General features: G+C 44.3%; 1 protein-coding gene across 1 annotated transcript in view; it reads right to left on the bottom strand.

Annotated features, from left to right (window-relative positions):
• Window positions 1-21292, bottom strand: part of TRPM8 (transient receptor potential cation channel subfamily M member 8) — a 380221-nt gene that overhangs the window by 321140 nt on the left and 37789 nt on the right. Inside the window, exons 5-6 of the mRNA XM_070933161.1 lie at window positions 8172-8344; window positions 7171-7345 (exon numbers count right to left, since the gene is read on the bottom strand). Of these exons, the coding sequence (XP_070789262.1) occupies window positions 7171-7345; window positions 8172-8344 (348 nt within the window). The remainder of the gene's footprint in view (window positions 1-7170; window positions 7346-8171; window positions 8345-21292) is intronic.

The raw sequence follows: 21292 nt of genomic DNA, 5'->3' as shown, positions 1-21292 counted from the left end.
TGCCTCTACATATAGGCATTGGAAGCCACGAGGAAAGGCTTACCTTTATAGTGGCACCTGGCATGGAATGGCCGTTGGTTCTGGGCCTTGCGTGGCTAAAAAGATGGAACCCACAAATCAATTGGAAACAAGGCATCATAAAATTTCAGAGGAAGGTGACTTTTGCTGAGTATCCACATAAAGGACTTGAGGGGGCAGAGAATCGAGAAACAGCCATGCCTGGTCATGCCACACCAACTGAGGGCATACCCATAGAATACAAGGATTTAGCTGAGGTTTTTAGCGAAAAAGCCTCAGATGAGCTCCCCCACCACCGTGCCACTGACTGTGCAATAGAAATCTTACCCGGCGCGAAACTCCCTAAACCCAAGATGTACAGCATGTCACCGAGGGAGTTGGAAGAGCTGAGAACATTCATTGAGAAAAACCTAGCAAGGGGTTTCATCGAGCCAGCCCGACCAAAAATTGCAGCCCCAGTGTTGTTTAGAGAGAAAAAAGATGGTTCAAAATGCTTATGTGTTGACTATCGAAACCTTAATACTATCAGTGTGCAGAACGTGTATCCTCTCCCCCTTATGAAAGATATGTTAGCACACCTCGCTAAAGGGAAAATTTTTTCAAAGCTGGACTTAAGGGAGGCTTACTACCGTGTCAGAATTAAGGAAGGGGATGAGTGGAAAACGGCATTTAACACCCCCCTCGGCTGCTACCAATTCAAGGTGCTCCCCTTTGGGTTACAAGGAGCCCCTGCAGTGTTTATGCAGTTAATAAATGAAGTGCTGCATCAGCATTTATATAAGGGGGTTCTGGTCTATTTGGATGACATTTTAATCTATACCGAGACTAAAGCAGAACATGTAAAACTAGTCAGGGCAGTTTTAAACAAACTCCATGCTGCCAAACTTTATGCCAAACTTTCCAAATGTGAATTCCATCAAGAGAAGATTGACTATTTGGGATACCGCATTTCACACCAGGGGGTTGAGATGGATCCTCTAAAAGTGCAGGCTGTATTTGATTGGGACCCTCCACGCACATGTAAACAGTTACAGAGCTTCCTGGGGTTTGCCAACTTTTACCGCCAGTTTATTCCTGCGTTCGCTCAGATTGCCCTCCCCATCACCAAGCTCTTAAAAACAAAGGGGGAGGACAACCCTAAACCAAAGCAACCATTGAACTGGACTATGGAATGCCAGGCAGCATTTGAAAAACTTAAACAGCTGTTCTCAGCAGAACCAATTCTACAACACCCGGACATGGAGAAACCATTTGTCATACAAGCAGATGCCAGCGATGTGGCAATAGGAGCGTTCCTGCTTCAGAAGAATGAGCAAGACCAACTACAACCCTGCGCTTACACATCCAAAAAGTTGAATGAGACTGAGCAAAGGTGGGCTATTTGGGAGAAAGAGGCGTATGCAGTTCGTTGGGCATTGTTAACCTGGCAGCATTTCCTAGAAGGCAGGAAGACCCCTTTTGAAGTCTGGACTGATCATAAAAATCTAGAAGCCCTAAAGACCCCAAGGAAACTCTCCCCAAAACAAGTACGATGGGCTCAGTACTTTAAACGGTTTGATTTTACTCTAAAATACCTCCCAGGGGGGAAAAACTTTCTGGCGGATGCGCTATCCAGAAAACCGCAATACATTCGTGCAAGGTCAGACGTAATCAAACCTATAGTACAAAACAGTCAACTAGCCGCTAAAGTAGTCACCAGATCCCAGGAAAAACAAGAAACAGTGACAGACAATGACATCACCCAAAATTTTAAACAAGCATTGGCCACTGATGAATGGTTTTTGAACAACAAATCCAGCTGTCTGATGAAAGAAGACTTGGCTTGGGTGGGGGGGAAGTTGTATGTCCCTGCAAGCCAAAGACTATGCTTAATGGTACGATGTCATGACTCCAAATTAGCTGGACATTTTGGGTTTGTGAAAACTTTACACCTGATTAAAAGACAATTTTGGTGGCCATCACTAAAAAAGGACATAGAAAGCTATGTAGCTAGCTGCCCCATTTGTGCAGCAGCTAAAAGACGCCAGGAGAAATCCCCAGGTCTATTGCAGAAGGTAGCTGAACCTGCAGCGCCTTGGAGAGAGATCGCTATGGATTTCATCGTGGAATTGCCAAACAGTGAGGGAAATACTGTTATTTGGGTTGTGACAGACCTATTTTCAAAACAGGCACATTTTATACCCTGCCAAAAGATCCCAACTGCTAAAAGTTTAGCCAAACTATTCCTAATACACATTTATCGACTTCATGGTGCTCCACAAAGGATCATCTCTGACAGAGGGGCTCAATTCACCTCCAACTTTTGGAGGGCGTTTTTGGGCTTACTTGGTACTGGCCAGGGGTTGAGCACATCTTTTCATCCGTGTACTAATGGTAATTCTGAAATTTTGAACTCGGTACTAGAACAATATTTAAGATGTTTCATTCATTTTCAACAGGATAACTGGACCGAACTTTTGCCTTTTGCTGAAGTTGCGTTAATAATGCTGTACATTCAAGCACTGGTTTTACCCCTTTTAGAGTAGCAACAGGCCAGGATTTCAGCCCCATGCCTGAACTACCCACAGAAGAACCCACCATCCCCTCACTTAAGGAGTGGATGGATAATTTGCAAAACACGTGGCCAGTGGTTAGATTAGCCTTACAGGAAGCTAGAGAAGCTTTTAAGATTCAAGCTGACAAGAAAAGGATGGAACCCAAACCTTTTCATATTGGAGACAGAGTATACTTATCTACAAAATTCTTGAAATCATTACAACCATCAAAGAAACTAGGGCCAAAGTTCATTGGACCTTTCCCCATCACTAGAATCATCAATCCAGTAGCAGTCGAACTACTTCTTCCAAAGACACTCAGGAAGATCCACCCAGTATTCCATATCAGTTTACTCAAACGAGAAGTAATCTCATCCCTCAGACCACCTGCATCTACACCACCTGTTCCCATCATGATTGAAGGTGAACACCACTTTGAAATCAAGGAAATCCTTGATTTCCCACAGAGGGAAAGTCCAATACTTAGTTGCTTGGAAACATTTACCATCAGCACACAATGAATGGGTCGCTAAACACCACGTTAGGGCTCCAATCTTACTGAGAAAATTTCACTCCCAATACCCTAACAAACCTTGTTGATCTACTATCATGAAATCTTGAGTATATTTGTTTTTTTTTTTTTTACAGGTGGACCCTTTTGTTTTCTAAGGAGGGTAGCATGTCAGATCCCTAAAAGTGATACTGCCATTCAAGTGAAGGAAGGGGGGACTTGGATTCGATTTACTAGCATGGCCTGTGTCATCAGATATTTTACAACCTATATCCTGGCGCCAAGGAAGCCTGAGATTCCCTTTACCTGCAGGAATTTATATGATAGCCATGTGGGTTGTCTCACTTTAAAGGGAAGTGGTGGGAATGCATGTTTGTTCGGGTTCTCAAAGGAAATAGTAAAGAAAACATCTTCACACTTGTGTATTGGCTGAAATCTGCATTCTGACCTAAAGGGAGGGGTCTCTACCACTTTAATCCTACTGCTTTGTCTAAGGGCATTCAGATTGTGCTTTAGCTGGATGGTTTTCACTTCTGCTTAATAAAAGAATCCTTTTGAACAACTACATTTCAAGAGTTCGTACTTTCTTAAGTTGGAAGGAGAGGCGATCCTTACACCTGGAGCAGATTTTTTTTCCCCTAGCTATGCTGAAAAAGCAAAAGCGAAAGTAAAGCTGCAATGTGACAAAATGAGGCAAAGAGAGATTTCTTTTTCTTTTTCTTTTTCCTCACCAAAAAAGGTAGGTGCAAAACTGCAAACAATGGGAAATTTAGGGCAAAAGAGGAGAGTTCAAGATTTTAAAACACAAAAGAAAAAAAGCTCTATTTAACTAGGGAATTGTAATAATTGAGATACTATTAATAATTGTATATTGTGTTGAAAGCAGAAATGGTTAAGTTGTGGTTGGAGGAATATATGGGGGAAATTATTTGGTTTATTATTATTGGTAAATATAATTAATTGATTTGTAAGAAATTGGATTGTATGGAAATAATTGGAATATTCATGTTCATATTGATTAATATACAAAAAAATAGTTATATAACTAATTGATTTATATTAAAATGTTGAATTTGTATTAAACAACTGTATTACATAATTACATAATTAACCAATGTGAGGATGGATATAAAAATAGATGACAATGGGAAGGGGTATAATATAGAATAGAAGGGAAAAATTGAATTTGATTAAGATTAGAGATGAGGATGAAGGGTAATATTGGTTTTTTAAAAAAATAGATGAGGAATAAATATGGCAAAAAGGAAATATAGAAATTGTAAATTTAATTGAAATGACTAAACACTGTTTAAATTTGTGAACCAGCCAAATATTCTGTTCAAAGAAAATACATTGTATGTTTGTATGTGTGTTTCTAATTATTGCTATTTATCTATATTTGTTCTCTTTTATTCTTTAAAGTTTAACAATTCATTCTTTATCTTAATATCTTTATATTTGCTTGGGGTTGGCTTTCTTCCCTTTCATCTTTTTTATTGTACAGCAATCTTTCTCCTCAAACCTACCACCTCTCTCTTTTCTTTCCTTCTTACTTTCTCTTCCCCCCACCCTCTTTTTCTCCTCCCTACTTCCTCTTCCTTTCTCCTTCTCCTCCTCTCTTCCTCCCTCTCTTACCCTCACTCCTACTCTAATTTCCCTTCCTTCATCCCTCTCTATTGCTGTATCCTTTAATGCATATGGACTACTCAGAGGGCTGAAAAAGTTATTTTTGACTGGTCCTCGCAGTTTTGACCAGTCCTCAAACTTACGACTGTCCTCACATTTTACGTTTTTTGCCCTACCATGGTGAAGAGAAGCAGTTGTGAAATGAGTGACATGGTTGTTAAGAATGCTGCACAGGCATAAATGTGAGGATGGTCATAAGTGTGAGGACCAGTCAAAAGTGCGAGGACCTGTCAGAAATGACTTTTTTCAGCCCTCTGGTTAGTCCTTTTGTGCATATGGACTACTCAGAGGGCTGAAAAAGTTATTTTTGACTGGTCCTCGCACTTTTGACCAGTCCTCGAACTTACGACTGTCCTCACATTTTACATTTTTGCCCTATATTGTCATCATGGTGAAGAGAAGCAGTTGTGAAATGAGTGACATGGTTGTTAAGAATGCTGCACGGGCATAAATGTGAAGATGGTCATAAGTGTGAGGACCAGTCAAAAGTGCGAGGATCTGTCAGAAATGACTTTTTTCAGCCCTCTGAGTAGTCCCTATACACATAGCCATGGCCACCCGGTCACATGACCAGCTAGCCACGCCCACCAGTCACATGACCTCCAAGCCACGCCCACAAAATAAACCACGCCCACAGTGGTGTCCCTCTTTACCAATGTTAAAATCTGGTCACCTTAACCTTACTGAAATCTAAGAGCCGAGGTGGCGCAGTGGTTAGAGTGCAGTACTGCAGCTACTTCAGCTGACTGCTAGTTCAGCAGATCAGCGGATCAAATCTCACCGGCTCAAGGTTGACTCAGCCTTCCATCCTTCCGAGGTGGGTAAAATGAGGACCCAGATTGTTGGCGGCAATATGCTATTTAGAATACTTTTTTTTTTTTTTTAATTTAATTTGATTTATATGCCGCCCTTCTCCGAAGACTCAGGGCGGCTTACAATGTGCTCAGCAATAGCCTTCATCCTTTTGTATATTTATACAAAGTCAGCTTATTGCCCCCACAACTGGGTCCTCATTTCACCTACCTTAGAAAGGATGGAAGGCTGAGTCAACCTTGAGCCTTGGCGAGATTCGAACCCTGCAGTAATTGCAGGCAGCTGGTCTTAATAAGCTTAATAACAGGGTGCTTTAAACCCCTGTACCATCAAGGCTCATACTGTCTTTGGTGTAAGCCCAGAGTCCGGTGTAAGCCCAGAGTCCTCGGAGAGTGGGCGGCATAGAAATATGACTAATCATCATGATCATCATGATCATCATGATCATCATCTTCATTATCTATGTCCACAGCATTTTGCTGGTCTACTAATTTAGTGACTTTATCAAAGAATGAAATAAGATTGGTTTGGCATGATCTGTTTTTAACAAATCCATGTTGGCTACTAGTTATAACTTTATTTGTTTCTAGATGTTTGCAGATCTGTTTTTTTATTATCTTTTCCAGGATCTTCCCAGGTATTGATGTTAGACTTTTTCCTTTCCTGACGATGGGAACCACATCAGTCCTTTTCCAATCCTCAAGTACTTCCCCGGTGCTCCAGGATTTTTGAAAGATATGGTATAGTGGTTCTGAGATAACAAATGTGCCAGCTCCTTCAGAACTCAGATGTAATCTGTCATGTCCCGATGATTTATATTTGTTGTCAGATATTCATCAAGGTCAGATAGGTGTTCTCTTACCATTTTCTTGCTTATTTTAATTTTTATTTCTAGTTTGTCTTTTACAGTAATTTTTTTGGTATATTGGACTGATGCAAAGAATGACTTAAGCAAGCTCTGCTTTCTCCCTACTGCCGGTTACTTCCTTGCCATCTTCATGCCAGGGGTTAGTTTGAGTCACCATACTTTTGCCACATCTTAAATATTTCTTTGTATTCCAAAGATATTTGCTATACAGTTTCTGAGAATCTAAAAAGTCATTACCTCAATACTTAAAAAGCCTATAATATCTCAAAGGACCTGACTGATCATTACAAAAGTGCATTGTCATTCATGTATCCATAGAAATACTCTAGAGAAATATGATTCTCTTAATTCGTTCAAACACAAACAATGAAATACATTTTCTGGCTTCTTGGGGTATATGGTCTTTCAGCGGCTGCGTGGTATGAGTTCAAGATCTGAAGCTGATAGTTTTGCTCATGTTCTTTTGTAAATCACAGTGTACCCAGAAATAATTTTCCATGTATTCCATATAATAACTGTTCAGTATAATCAGTAAAGAAAATATTTTATCTTAAATATATTTATTGATTCATTCACTTGTTACATTAATATAGTTGCCTTTTAAATATAACATGTTCTAATTAAAAAAAACCCTAAACAATATGTGAGTCAAATGAATGTATTCATCCTCAAAAATAACTGTAACATTTCATGTTAATTGATACTTAATTCTAAAATAATAATCCCTATTAGATACTGACCTGGAATAATGCATTCTGAAATATATTTTTCTAACTGGGTGCGTAACTTTGTCTCTATGCCTTGATACCCATGAGTTCCATTATCCACCAAAATTAGATGAGTATGGTTATTATCTAAGCAGTATAAAAGGTCCTTCTTGAGATCATCCATGATGTAGTGTGTTGAGTAGTATGTCTGGGAATTAGATAAAATATTTAGATATAAAATTCCTTTCAACATCATATTTTTTGCATTACTTACATATTATCTTTAGCAGCCCTTTTTCAAATTTTGAGAAATGAAGGTTAATAACACAATAAATGCATATTCATTTGGACAAGAAATCACACTAAACTTAGCTCATGAACTTTTGGAATCTCAAGCCCTGACTAGAGCTGCATTGGTTGCAATATCTGCAAGCATTGCTCTCTTAAGGTTGCCCATGCATGCTGCCACCAGATAGGCTAGGCATCAGCCTTTCTGCATTGGCAAAAACAATTTCTCCATGAAGAAATGGGTGGGGAGAGTAGGAGCCAAGGTTTGGGGGAATGAAGAAGTGGACCTCTTGTTTACATTTCACTCATTAACTCTATTCTTGTAAACAACCATTTGAAAATAGTGTCACCAATTTTAATATGCAAGTTTCCCTTCATTTTTTAAAATCTTTTTTGCTAAATTATAACTTAGTCCATCTTTATATGAATATAATCTTTGTTTTATTCTATCCTTTCCTTATTCTGTCAATTTACATAATTCATTTCTAAGACTAATTCGACTTTCCACATGATTTGCAGTTCAATTTATTGTTTTGTAAATGATACATTCTTTCAGTCATTTCATTAATCAAGATCTATAATTGTTCAAGCTTCAAGAACTATAGACTATATAATGTTAAGATCTTGTTTCAAATATCACTGTAGACAAGAAGCAATAGAATAGATTTAAATGAGTAAATCTCCCCCTATATGTAATGTTGGGACTGAAATAATCTTGAATGTAAATTGTTAACCAAATTCAGTACCTCAGTATCACAGTTTCTGATAAGATTCTCACGATTAGATACCATGCCCCAAGCAGCTATGCCAATAGCAACCACATTCTCTTCTGAGTTCCTACTGATAGTATTATTTCGCACTACTTCTCCAATATACTTCATCAGTCCATAATGGGTACCTCCAGTGAATATCCAGGCTCCTGCACATAGTTTCAAGTTAAATATATTATTTGTTTATTCATTTATGAATGTTCCACTCAATCTAGCAATGATTCAGAGCAAATTAAAACTAATAAAGCATCCACAAAATTTAATTGCTCTGTGTAATTTCAAGCAGAAAGTACTCTATATCCTTAAATGCAGACTAGGTTCATTTTATTTTCTACTTTACAACAAGTAATAAATTTAGTGTCAGCCTCCGCTTTTATATTGCTTGCAGCTGGGAGGCGTGCTGATAACCAGTAAGGTCAACCATCTTGGCATACCAGAAGGATGCAGCCATCGGAAGCTACACCCTACATGACCCCTTGGGTGGATGTGGATTGGATAATCCTGACTGGACCCTTGGGGGGAGGGTTTTAGGTATGCTTTCTGTATGTGATTTTCGCACCTATTGCCTCAGACCTTGCTTTTCTTTAGTTGCATTCAGTTCATACTCAGCAAAAGTACCTGTCAGCGTTCCAAATTAGGCTCTTTTCCAGCGCTGACATGATTGGAATGAATGAAAGAGAAGAAGCGTTGATTTATTGCTGAGATGAACTTTTACCTAGTTTTCTGCAGTCAGCAGATAGAGTTACCTGGGTGATAGAGGGAGGGAGGCAAATTCCTGTGAAAGAACGTGCTGGGATGAAGAGATGGATCTGCATGATGGCCAATGGGACATTGGGGTTGGAGAGCGGAAGGGGAGGGTGTTGGAAGGAGGGGCCAGTTTGGCTGCAAAAGAGTTCAGAAATGTCGTTCTCTATCCTTAAATAAAAAAAAGATTCATTAGAGACTTTGCATTTGAAAATGAAGTTTATTTAAGATAGCAACGAAACCTGACAGACAGCCAAACTCCTCCAAACCCAGGCTGGCTGAGTTTAAATCATCCCGTTCCCTCCCAGACGTCTGGTAGGATGGACTATGGCTGAAGCCAAGCTCTCGGAGGAAAGCCTGCTTCAAGCAACGGGAGGAGCAGAAGCGGTCGTGATCCCAGCCAACTTGGAAAATACAAAGGTTCAACTTTCTCCACCTTCCCCCCCGGCAGAACTTCAAGCAAAGAAACGTGAGCCAGATAAGTACCCGGGGACTGTGCCAAAAGCCTCAGAGGCGGGATTTCTCTTTCCAAATGTAAAAGATAAAGAAAAACCCCTAATTGAATTGGGAAGGGCGAACTGGGGGTGGGAATGGCAGCGAAGCCCAGACAAGGCAGCATCTCCCTACCCCAGGATGAGAGATGAGGCAGAGGACTATCAACACCAAGGCCGGCCCTACAGAGCTCAGCACAGAGAGGAGAGGGCAGAGAGGGAGGAGCCACCCCAGTTCAGAGGGAAGTTCAATGGTGACCCAGACAACCTCGCCCAATTCCTCGATTCAGCTGAGATATACATAGAGTGGTTCGGACACCTCTACCCTTTCCCCAGAGCCCTAGTGAATGCTATCTTGGAAGGGCTGGAGGGAGAAGCAAAGAGGTGGTCAGCATCACTCTACAAAAACAGGGGCCCCCAGCTACAAGATGTGGATGGGTTCTTGCAACTATTGAGAGCCCATTATGAGGAGGAGGAGGAGGACCCCTACGTGGAAGACGAGCTCAGAAACCTAATGCAGAGGGGGAAGCCCATCAGAGAGCATATCCGTGAATTCAGGAGAGTCATTGGGACACTGCCTCCCCTACCAGAGTGATTGCTGGTGTATTTTTTTAGAACAAGCCTAGATAAAAGAATTTCCCAAGTGACTGCCTATCGTGACATCCCAAATCGACTCGCTGAATGGTTCCGGGTAGCGATAAAAGTCGACAGAGGGCTGCGGGTGAGTGACATGTCAAAACCACCAGAGGGAAAGGAGAGAGGCCGACCAGACCAGGGGCCACTCAACAGACGAGAAACCCCAACATCACAGCCCTCCTACAGACCAACTGCCCCACGGAGCCCACTGAAATGCTACAGATGTGGAGGAAGCGGCCACATAGCAGAAAGATGTGGAACGCCTAGACCGGGACCAGCTCCACCGCCCAAAGCATGATCGGAACGAGGGCCCAAGCGCGTCACCCACGTACCGTGGGAAGCTCCCCAAATCCCAGAGTTTTTCGCTCATCTGACCGAAACCAGAGGAATCCCAGATGAGGGAGATCAGTCCCCCGAACCCTATGACACAGAGGACGAAGGCGAAGATGACCCGATGGTGAGTGGACCCGTCCATCCTTTTCTTTTCCCCATACGCCTAACAGCCCCCAAAACAGGGGCCCAAGAGACTTTCCAAGCCCTAATAGACTCGGGTAGCACACGGTGCCTAATCAACCTACCCACAGTTCTAAAATTGGGAATCCGAGCTAAACAGCTCAAACAACCAATTCGCTTTGAGCAAGTTGATGGGTCCCTAGTGGGAGGAGCGTACGCCACACACTTGACTGAACCCGTGAGACTAGAACTCGCAGATCACTGGGAGATGATCCGCTTCATAATAGCCCCCAAGATGACAGAACCAGTCATATTGGGACTCTCGTGGCTGGACAAATGGGGCCCAACCATTTGGTGGCAAGAGGGGACCCGCAGGCTGAGAATAGCAAAGGGGCCCCAACCCCTGTCGCCCCGACCAGAAGAATTCCCTCTCATGCTGAAACCCCAAAGCAGCCCTCCACTACAGAAAAAAACACCACCAACACAAGGGTCCCTCCCAGAAGGTGCAGCAAAGCAATTGGCAGCCGCACCCACCACTGCTTGTAATGCAAACCAGATCCCAGGGGAGTACCAAGACCTTGCAGAGGTATTCAGTGAGGCCGAGTGTGACATTCTGCCCCCCCACCGCGAGACCGATTGTGCCATCGAGATTATCCCGGGAGCGAAACTACCCAAACCTAAAAGGTATGCCATGACGCCCCGAGAAATACAGGAAATGCGGGACTACATAGACAAAAACTTACAAAGGGGATTTATTGAGCCAGTAAAACCAAGGGTAGCGGCGCCGGTCATGTTTAAAGAGAAAAAGGACGGCTCCATGAGACTGGTGGTCGACTTTCGAAGTATCAACACCGTTTGCGTACACAACTTGTACCCCCTCCTCCTCATGAAGGACATGCTAACCCACCTAGCTAAAGGGAAGGTTTTTACCAAACTAGACCTTCGAGAAGCTTATTACCGAGTACGCATAAAGGCAGGAGATGAATGGAAAACAGCATTCAACTGCCCTCTGGGTAGTTTCCAGTTCAAAGTAATGCCCTTTGGATTGCAAGGAGCCCCGGCAGTGTTCATGCAGTTAATAAATGAGTCTTACATGAACACCTTTACAAAGGGGTCCTCGTCTACCTGGACGATATTCTCATCTACACGGAGACCATAGACCAGTGGGTCTCAACCTTCCTAATTCCGCGATCCTTTAATACAGTTCCTCATGTTGTGGTGACCCCCAACCATAAAATTATTCCTAAAACCATTGAAAATATGTGTTTTCCGATGGTTTTAGGCGACCCCTGTAAAAGGGTTGTTCGACCCCCAAAGGGGTCCTGACCCACAGGTTGAGAACCACTGCCATAGACGAACATATACCTCTCGTCCGCCAAGTACTGAAAAAACTGCTAAGGGCAAACCTATATGTCAAACTATCAAAATGTGATTTCCACCAATCATGGCTAGACTACCTGGGCTACCGAGTATCAAACGAGGGGATAGAGATGGACCCAGCCAAGGTCCAATCAGTTCTACAATGGCAGCCCCCTCACACCCACAGACAACTGCAAAGTTTCCTAGGCTTTGCGAACTTCTACAGACAATTCATCCCCTCGTTCGCGAAGATTGCCAAACCTTTGACGGACCTCCTAAAGACAGGAGGCCCAGCGACGAAACCTCGCCCGGGACAACCCCTACAATGGGACCTGACCTGCCAACAGGCATTCGAGACGCTGAAAGGAATGTTTGTGAAAGAACCTGTTTTAAAACACCCAGATCCGGAACAGCCTTTTGTCATCCAAGCAGACGCAAGTGATGTGGCAGTAGGAGCCGTGTTACTCCAAAAGAACAACCAAGATGATCTACAACCCTGTGCCTACACCTCTCGCAAACTCACTGATACAGAGAGACGATGGGCGGCGTGAGAGAAGGAAGCGTTCGCAGTAAGATGGGCCTTGTTGACCTGGCGGCACCTACTAGAGGGAGGCCAGAAACCGTTTGAAGTCTGGACTGATCATAAAAACCTAGAGGCCCTAAAAACCCCACGGAAACTGTCGCCCAGGCAAGTACGGTGGGCACAATACTTCAATCGCTTCAATTTCGAGCTTAAGCACATCCCAGGAGGGAGAAATTTCCTGGCTGACGCCCTCTCCCGGATGCCCCAATACAACAGTGAGCGGGAGCAGGTAGTGAATGCCATCATCCCCTCCACCCAAGCTGCGGCTCAAGTGATCACCAGACGGCAACAACGTGATCAGCAGGGCCAACTTGCAAGTGACTTAACTGCAAAATTAAAAAATGAAACTCTGACAGACCCCTGGTATCGAGACAATCAACATCTCTTGACAAAAAGAGATGACCTAGCATGGAGGGGGACAAAGCTCTATGTCCCACAGACTTTACGCATCCTGATTCTCAAGAGGAGCCACGACATTAAACCAGCAGGACACTTCGGGTTCCTAAAGACTCTGCACCTAGTACGAAGGCAGTTCTGGTGGCCCCACATGAGAAGGGACGTAGACAGTTATGTAAAAAGCTGCACCATTTGTGCCACGATGAAGACAAGACCAGGGTGCCCGCCTGGGCTGTTGCAACCAGTAGCTGAACCGACAAGACCATGGGAGGAGATTGCAATGGACTTTATAGTAGATCTACCGAGGAGCAGTGGAAATACAGTGATCTGGACTGTAATAGACTTATTCTCCAAACAGGCACACTTCATTCCTTGTAGCGGACTGCCTTCAGCCCGCCAGTTATCCAAACTGTTCCTGAAACACATCTACCACCTGCATGGAGTTCCCAGGAGAATAATCTCTGACTGAGGGGTCCAGTTCACAGCAAAGTTCTGGAGGGAGTTTCTACGATCCATAGGGTCATCCCAAGGGCTCAGCTCAGCATTTCACCCGAGCACCAATGGGGGGGCGGAAAGACTGAATGCTATGATAGAACAGTATTTAAGATGTTATGTCGACTACCAGCAGTCCAATTGGGCAGACCTCCTATCTTTTGCGGAGGTCGCTTATAATAATGCTGTCCACAGCAGCACGGGGCTAACCCCGTTCAAAGTAGTGAGTGGCATGGATTTTGTCCCCATGCCAGAGTACCCGAGGGAGCCCCCTTCCTCAGTCAGTTTGACCGACTGGATGGCAATGTTGAGAGAAACTTGGGAGAATGTTAAGAGGGCGCTGGCAAAGGCGGCTCAATCTTATAAGGAACAAGCAGACAAGCACCAAACTCCCCAAAGACCATTTCAATTGGGAGAGAAAGTTTACCTCTCTACCAAGTACTTGAGACTGAGACTCCCGAGCAAGAAATTGGGCCCAAAATTTATAGGACCATTTCCTATAATAAAAATAATTAACCCCGTTACAGTGCAATTGCAGTTGCCACGGCTTTTGGGGAAAATTCACCCCGTTTTTCACAGTAGCCTTCTAAAACCTGTAGTGGGGTCTACTTTAAGGCCGATGCCACGTGAACCCCCGGGCCCCTGGTTGTTGGGGGCCAAACACATTACGAAGTGCAGCAAATTCTTGATTCAAGATGGCACAGGGGGCACCTCCAATACTTAATTAAATGGAAGGGCTACCCATTGTCAAAGGCTTCCTGGGTGAAGAGCTCAAACATCCAAGCTGACCGCCTTATAGCAAAATTCCATGCAGACCACCCGGGAAAGCCGGGAGGGGGGGTTCGCAGCCAAGGAGGGGCTAATGATGCTTATCTTGTTGTGGTTTTTCCTATGGGGCAGGTTACGTCGCAGAAGTAAAGGGAGAGGGGCCGGATGTCAGCGTTCCAAATTAGGCTCTTTTCCAGCACTGACATGATTGGAATGAATGAAAGAGAAGAAGCGTTGATTTATTGCTGAGATGAACTTTTACCTAGTTTTCTGCAGACAGCAGATAGGGTTACCTGGGTGATAGAGGGAGGGGGGCAAATTCCTGTGAAAGAACGTGCTGGAATGAAGAGATGAATCTGCATGATGGCCAATGGGACATTGGGGTTGGAGAGCGGAAGGGGAGGGTGTTGGAAGGAGGGGCCAGTTTGGCTGCAAAAGAGTTCAGAAATGTCGTTCTCTATCCTTAAATAAAAAAAGATTCATTAGAGACTTTGCGTTTGAAAATGAAGTTTATTTAAGATAGCAACGAAACCTGACAGTACCTTTCTCTACAAAAATGGAGTCGGGGTTTTTCTTTCTTGAGTACTGAAATGAGGCACACCTGACATTAAACAAGGTCTCAAATTAATAGCCATCCTGGAAAACTACCGTGGGGGCTGACCAAGAATGTCTGACCAAGACAGCGACCAAGCCCCTATGGGGGCTGCTGGATCCACTACCTCCCAGTCATGCCCCAGCTGGGAAGCTTTGGAGTGGATGGCTGATTTACAGCTTGAGGAAAAGCCAGTGAGAGCCAAATAGTCACTGGGCATGGGGAGGTTGCCAGAGCTGGAGGAGAATCCCCCCAGGGGTAATAACTAACAGACGCCGACATGGAGACACTGCCTGGCAGGAAAAGCAGAAAGAAGACCTCCTGTTGACCCAGGCTTTACAACTACTGAGAGAGGCTTGTGAGAGTTGAAGAGCCCGTGAAAGGTATGGATTGCCTGCCTATGGTCTGCCTGCTGGCTGATCACCCCGGGGATGAAATTGAGGCTTCTGCTTGCTTAGAAGAGAGATCCGGAAAGAGGCCTCTGGAACTCAAGCGGCGGCTGCAATCCAGGGCCCCCCTGCTGGACAGGCATTGCCACGGAGACAAAAAAACCCCAAATCCCTCTGCTACCAGTAAAATACAGGGGAGATCCGAAAGGACTGGGGTTCTTCTTAACCCAAGTGTGGAATCACATGGAAGAATGAGGGGAGGATTTCACCTCAGATGCCACATGTGTGAGGTGCGTTACCAGGACCGTGGAGGGGGTGGCAGCTGAGTGGATGGTGGGACTCCATAATGAAGATTCCCCTTTGATGAGAAATTATGACCAGTTTATTGCAGCTCTCAGAACGTGCTTTGAGGACTCATTAGCTGAGCGAAAGGCGAGAATCAGGATAAAGTCCATAAATCGGGGCGGAGATCAGTGGCTGAGTACACCCAGGAGTTCTGCGAGCTGGTGTGTTACATGAGAGGGTGGTCAGAAGTTGCCCTGCTGGAAAGCTATAAGAATGGCCTCAATGAGGATGTCTACAAGGATTGTTGCTCCCAAGGGGTGCCTCAGGACCTGCAAAGTTGGTACGTGCTGGCTGCCGACATGGAGATCGACTTGGCCAGAGATTGCTACTGCGGTAGCTGCACCTGGAACAAGCCACTCTCCTCATCCCACAAGGGGGCTCCAAAGGCTGCAGGGAGACCCGCGGGCACCAAGTCAAAGTCCACTGCATGCTTCAGGTGTGGAAAGGAGGGGCACCGAGCGGCTGATTGTTTCACTAAGCTTGGAACCAAGGCAACCCCTGGTGGAGGGAAGAGAGCCGACAAACCACCAGACAAACCCCGCGAGGAGGGATGGAAGTCGTTGAGTTTGCTTCCCCAAACCGGGGAGAGCTGGGAACTCTGACCCCCGCCAATGACAGCAAAACCGAAACTGATTCCGATGAGGACCTCATGGTAAGTCAGAGTGGGGGACTCATAACCATTCCAGTAGAACTAAAGGTACCATCTACCGGGGCCAACAGGAAGATGCTAGCCCTTCTAGATTTGGGGTGCACAAGGTATGTCATCAGCCCTGAGATCATGGAAAAGATGGGTCTAAGACTAAGAATGATGAAAAGGCCCATCGCATTCTGTCAACTAGATGGGTCGGTAGTTGGGGAGGCAGCCCATTTTGTAACCGAACAAGTTGAGATGTGGATGGGTGATCACCAAGAAACTCTGTGGCCTCTGGATGGAACGACCCCTCCTATTTGGACTGCCCTGGTTCCGAAAATGGAACCCAAGCGTAAATTGGAGGATGGGCATTTTACACATCCACTCTAGCCAGGAAGGGAGGAGAGGGGGAAGCCCCTATTGCATGGCCAAAGTGGTGACTGAATTGGCGATGGCCGCAACAGAACACATTGTGGGGGAGGAAAAAATCCCAAAAGAGTGCTGGGACCTCCGAGAGGTGCTTAGTGAGAAGCCGTCAGATGTGCTATCCCCCCATCAGCCTACAGACTGTAGTATAGAAGTCCTTCCGGGGGTGAAACTCCCTAAACCAAAAATCTACCCCATGACTCCCTGGGAGTTGGGGGAACTATGAAACTTTATTGATAAAAACCTAAAACACGGTTTCATCCAATCGGCTAGGCGCGAGTAGCCACCCCAGTGCTATTCCGGGAGAAGAAGGATGGGTCTCTTCATCTGTTGTTAACTATAAGAACTTAAACGCCATTTGTGTGGAAAATGTCTACCCCCTACCCCTCATGAAATACATGCTAGCCCACCTGGCCAAGGGGAAGATTTTTACTAAGATGGACTTGCGGGAGGCGTATTATAGAGTTCGAATTAAGGAAGGTGATGAATGGAAAACTGCTTTCAACTGCCCGCTGGGATGTTTCCAGTTTAGGGTGCTCCCTTTCAGACTACAAGGAGCCCCTGCAGTGTTCATGCAACTGATCAACGAAGTACTGCACGAGCACCTTTACAAGGGGTTCCTGGTCTACCTGATTGACATTCTTATTTACACAGAGACCATGGATGACCAGGTAAAACTGGTGAGAGTGTTCCTGAAAAAACTTAGAGCTGCTGAGCTGTATGCTAAGTTGTCAAAATGTGAATTCCACCAGACTAAAATTGACTATTTGGGGTACTGCATCTTGAATGAGGGGATAGAAATGAATCTGGAGAAAGTTCGAGCAGTCCTGAAATGGGCGCCTCCACGTACCTGCAAACAACTACAAAGCTTCCTGGGATTTGCTAACTTCTATCGACAGTTCATCCCCTTGTTCGTGAAGATTGCCTTACCAATTACTAACCTCCTGAAAACAAAGGGTGTGGTGAAACCAAAACCTTCCTAGCCTCTCAAGTGGACTATGGAATGTCAGATGGCTTTCGAAAAACTGAAATGACTGTTTGCCGCTGAACCAGTCCTGAAACACCCTGACATGGAGGCCCCTTTTGTCATCCAGGCTGATGCGAGTGATGTGGCCAATGTGAAGCAGTGTTACTCCAAGCCAATGCTGAGGGAAATTTACAACCCTGTGCCTATACCTCTCGGAAATTATCTGAAACTGAAAGGAAATGGGCTATCTGGGAGAAGGAGGCTTTTGCTGTTCGCTGGGCGCTACTAACATGGAGGCACTTCCTGGAAGGGGCGAAGCACCCTTTTGAGGTGTGGTCTGATCACAAAACTTAGAAGCCCTAAAGACGCCCTGAAAATTGTCACCTAAGCAAGTCCACTGGGTCCAACATTTTAACCGCTTTAATTTCTTCCTGCGCTACCTTCCTGGGGGGAAGAGCTTTATGGCAGATGCCCTCTTGAGACTACCTCAATATAATACTGCTCAGGCCGAAGTGATTTGTCTGGTTGTCCCCCTCAAAACAGCTGGATGCTCCAGTAGTTACCAGAGCCCAGGCGAAAGGGGACCTAACCTTGTCCAGTGACTTGAGCAAGCAGTTAAAAGAAGCATTAAAAACTGATGAGTGGTTTTTAGCTCACTCCAATGAGTGTACACTTTGTGAAGGTCTCACCTGGATGGGAGCGAAACTGTATGTCCCCGCCAGCCTGAGGGGGGCAGTATTACAATTCGCCCATGATGCTAAAATTGCTGGGCATTTTGGATTTGTGAAGACATTACATTTAGTTAAACGACAATTCTGGTGGTTGGCACTGAAGAAAGACATAAAAGCCTAGGTGACGAGCTGCCCTATATGTGCATCAGCAAATAAGCCTCCAGGGAAAACCCCTGGGTTACTTCAGAGTGTAGTCAGACCGGGAGCCCCATGGAAGGAGATATCAATGGATTTTATTGTTGAGTTGCCCAAAAGTGGGGGAAATATGGTCATTTGGGTGGTTACTGATTTATTTTCTAAGCAAGTGCATTTTATACAATGTCCCAAGATCCCTTTGGCTAAAACTGTGGCTAAACTGTTTGTCCAGCATGTGTATAGATTACACAGGGCTCCAGAGCGAATAATCTCCGGGGTTCAGTTCACCTTCCACTTCTGTAAGGAGTTCCTGGGGTTGTTAGGCTCCACCCAGGGGCTAAGCTCCGCCCACCATCCTCAGACCAATGGGGCTTGTGAAAGAACTAACTCAGTGTTGGAACAATACCTTATATCAGCGGTTCTCAACCTGGGGGTCGCGACCCCTTTGGGGGTCGAACGGCCATTTCACAGGGGTCGCCAAAGCCCTCTCCCCCCCACGCCTTCACTCACCCTCACCCTCACTCTCTGCTCTGTTGGATCACTGGCCGTTCGTTTACCCCGCCCACTCCCCATCTATTGCTGCCTCCGATGGCTAGAGGAAAAAAAAACTTCAAATTCTTGCCGCGGGGCTTCAAAGGGCCGCCCTATAGCCAGTGGTGCAGCCGAACCGTTTGTTAAATTGTTGGCTTGCCCCGCCCCTCCGCACCAATATTTATTGCCAATAAATAGTGGTGGGCGAGGGGCGGGGGAGCCAGCAATTTAACAAATGGTTCGGTGTTTTTTTGTAATTTTATTGGCCCACGGAGCTTCAGCATAGGCTAATTAGCCCTTGCTTAGATCGGCTCCCGACCCCCAGCTGATTTGTCTCAGCTGTTTTCTCAGAGCTCTGCTGCTTGGAAAGAGTGCAGATTTTTTTTCCCCCTAGCTATACTGAAAAACGAAAGAGAAAATAAAGCAGGCTGTTGGCTTTGCACGTTGGAAAATTAGGCAGGCAGATTTCTTTTTCCTCACCAAAAAAGGTAGGTGCAAACAACAGGAAATTTAGGGAAAAAGAGGAGATTTTAAAACACAAAAGAAAAAAAGCTCTATTTAACTAGGGAATTGTAATAATTGAGATACTATTAATTGTATATTGTGTTGAAAGCAGAAATGGTTAAGTTGTGGTTTGGAGGAATATATGGGGGAAATTATTTGGTTTATTATTATTGGTAAATATAATTAATTGATTTGTAAGAAATTGGATTGCATGGAAATAATTGGAATATTCATGTTCATATTGATTAATATACAAAAAAGGTAGTTATATAACTAATTGATTTATATTAAAATGTTGAATTTGTATTAAACAACTAATATTACATAATTAACCAATGTGAGGATGGATATAAAAATAGATGACAATGGGAAGGGGTATAATATAGAATAGAAGGGGAAAACTGAATTTGATTAAGATTAGAGATGAGGATGAAGGGTAATATTGGTTTTTTACAAAAATAGATGAGGAATAAATATGGCAAAAAGGAAATATAGAAATTGTAAATTTAATTGAAATGACTAAACACTGTTTAAATTTATGAACCGGCCAAATACTCTGTTCAAAGAAAATACATTGTATGTTTGTATGTGTGTTTCTAATTATTGTTTTTTATTCATATTTGTTCTCTTTTATTCTTTAAAGTTTAACAATTCATTCTCTATCTTAATATCTTTATATTTGTTTGGGGTTGGCTTTCTTCCCTTTCATCTTTTTTATTGTACAGCAATCTTTCTCCTCAAACCTACCACCTCTCTCTTTTCTTTCCTTCTTACTTTCTCTTCCTCACCCTCTTCTTCTCCTCCCTACTTCCTCTTCCTTCTCCTTCTCCTCCTCTCTTCCTCCCTCTCTTACCTTCACTCCTATTCTAATTTCCCTTCCCTTCCTTCATCCCTCTCTATTGCTGTATCCTTTTATGCATATGGACTACTCAGAGGGCTGAAAAAGTTATTTCTGACTGGTCCTCGCACTTTTGACCAGTCTTCAAACTTATGACTGTCCTCACATTTTACGTTTTTGCCCTATCTTGTCACCATGGTGAAGAGAAGCAGTTGTGAAATGAGTGACACATTGTTAAGAATGCTACAATGGGCATAAATGATGACCAGTCATAAGTGTGAAGACCGGTCAAAAGTGCGAGGACCTGTCAGAAATCACTTTTTTCAGCCCTCTGGGTAGTCCTTTTGTGCATATGGACTACTCAGAGGGCTGAAAAAGTTATTTTTGACTGGTCCTCACACTTTTGACCAGTCCTCGAACTTACGACTGTCCTCACATTTTACGTTTTTGCCCTATCTTGTCACCATGGTGAAGAGAAGCAGTTGTGAAATGAGTGACATGGTTGTTAAGAATGCTGCACGGGCATAAATGTGAGGATGGTCATAAGTGTGAGGACCAGTCAAAAGTGCGAGGACCTGTCAGAAATGACTTTTTTCAGCCCTCTGAGTAGTCCCTATACACATAGCCATGGCCACCCAGTCACATGACCTCCAAGCCACACCCACAAAATAAACCACGCCCACAGAACCGGTAGTAAAAAAATTTAGAACCCACCTCTGGTTGGGGGTCACCACAACATGAGGAACTGTATTAAAGGGTCGCGGCATTAGGAAGGTTGAGAACCACTGCCTTATATGTTACATAAATTATCAGCAAGATAACTGGGTGGACCTGTTGCCGTTTGCAGAGATTGCCTATAATAACTCTATACATAGCAGTACTGGTTTTACCCCATTTAAGGTAGCCTCAGGCCAAGACTTTGTGCCCATCCTAGAGTTGCCTCAGGAAAACCCACAAATACCTTCATTGGCTGACTGGATTGAACAGCTACATGGTACCTGGATTGTAACACGTAAGGCCCTGGAAGCGGCTCACCGAGCCCATAAAAACCAAGCTGATAAGAAAAGAATCCAGGGTAGGGATTAC

Source organism: Pituophis catenifer, unplaced genomic scaffold, assembly GCF_029215685.1.
Source record: "Pituophis catenifer annectens isolate HBS135680 unplaced genomic scaffold, rPitCat1.0.hap2 SCAF_1, whole genome shotgun sequence".
Classification (NCBI taxonomy): Eukaryota; Metazoa; Chordata; class Lepidosauria; order Squamata; family Colubridae; genus Pituophis; species Pituophis catenifer.
The sequence above is the reverse complement of the archived record's forward strand: the minus strand, read 5'-3'. Positions and strand labels throughout refer to the sequence as shown.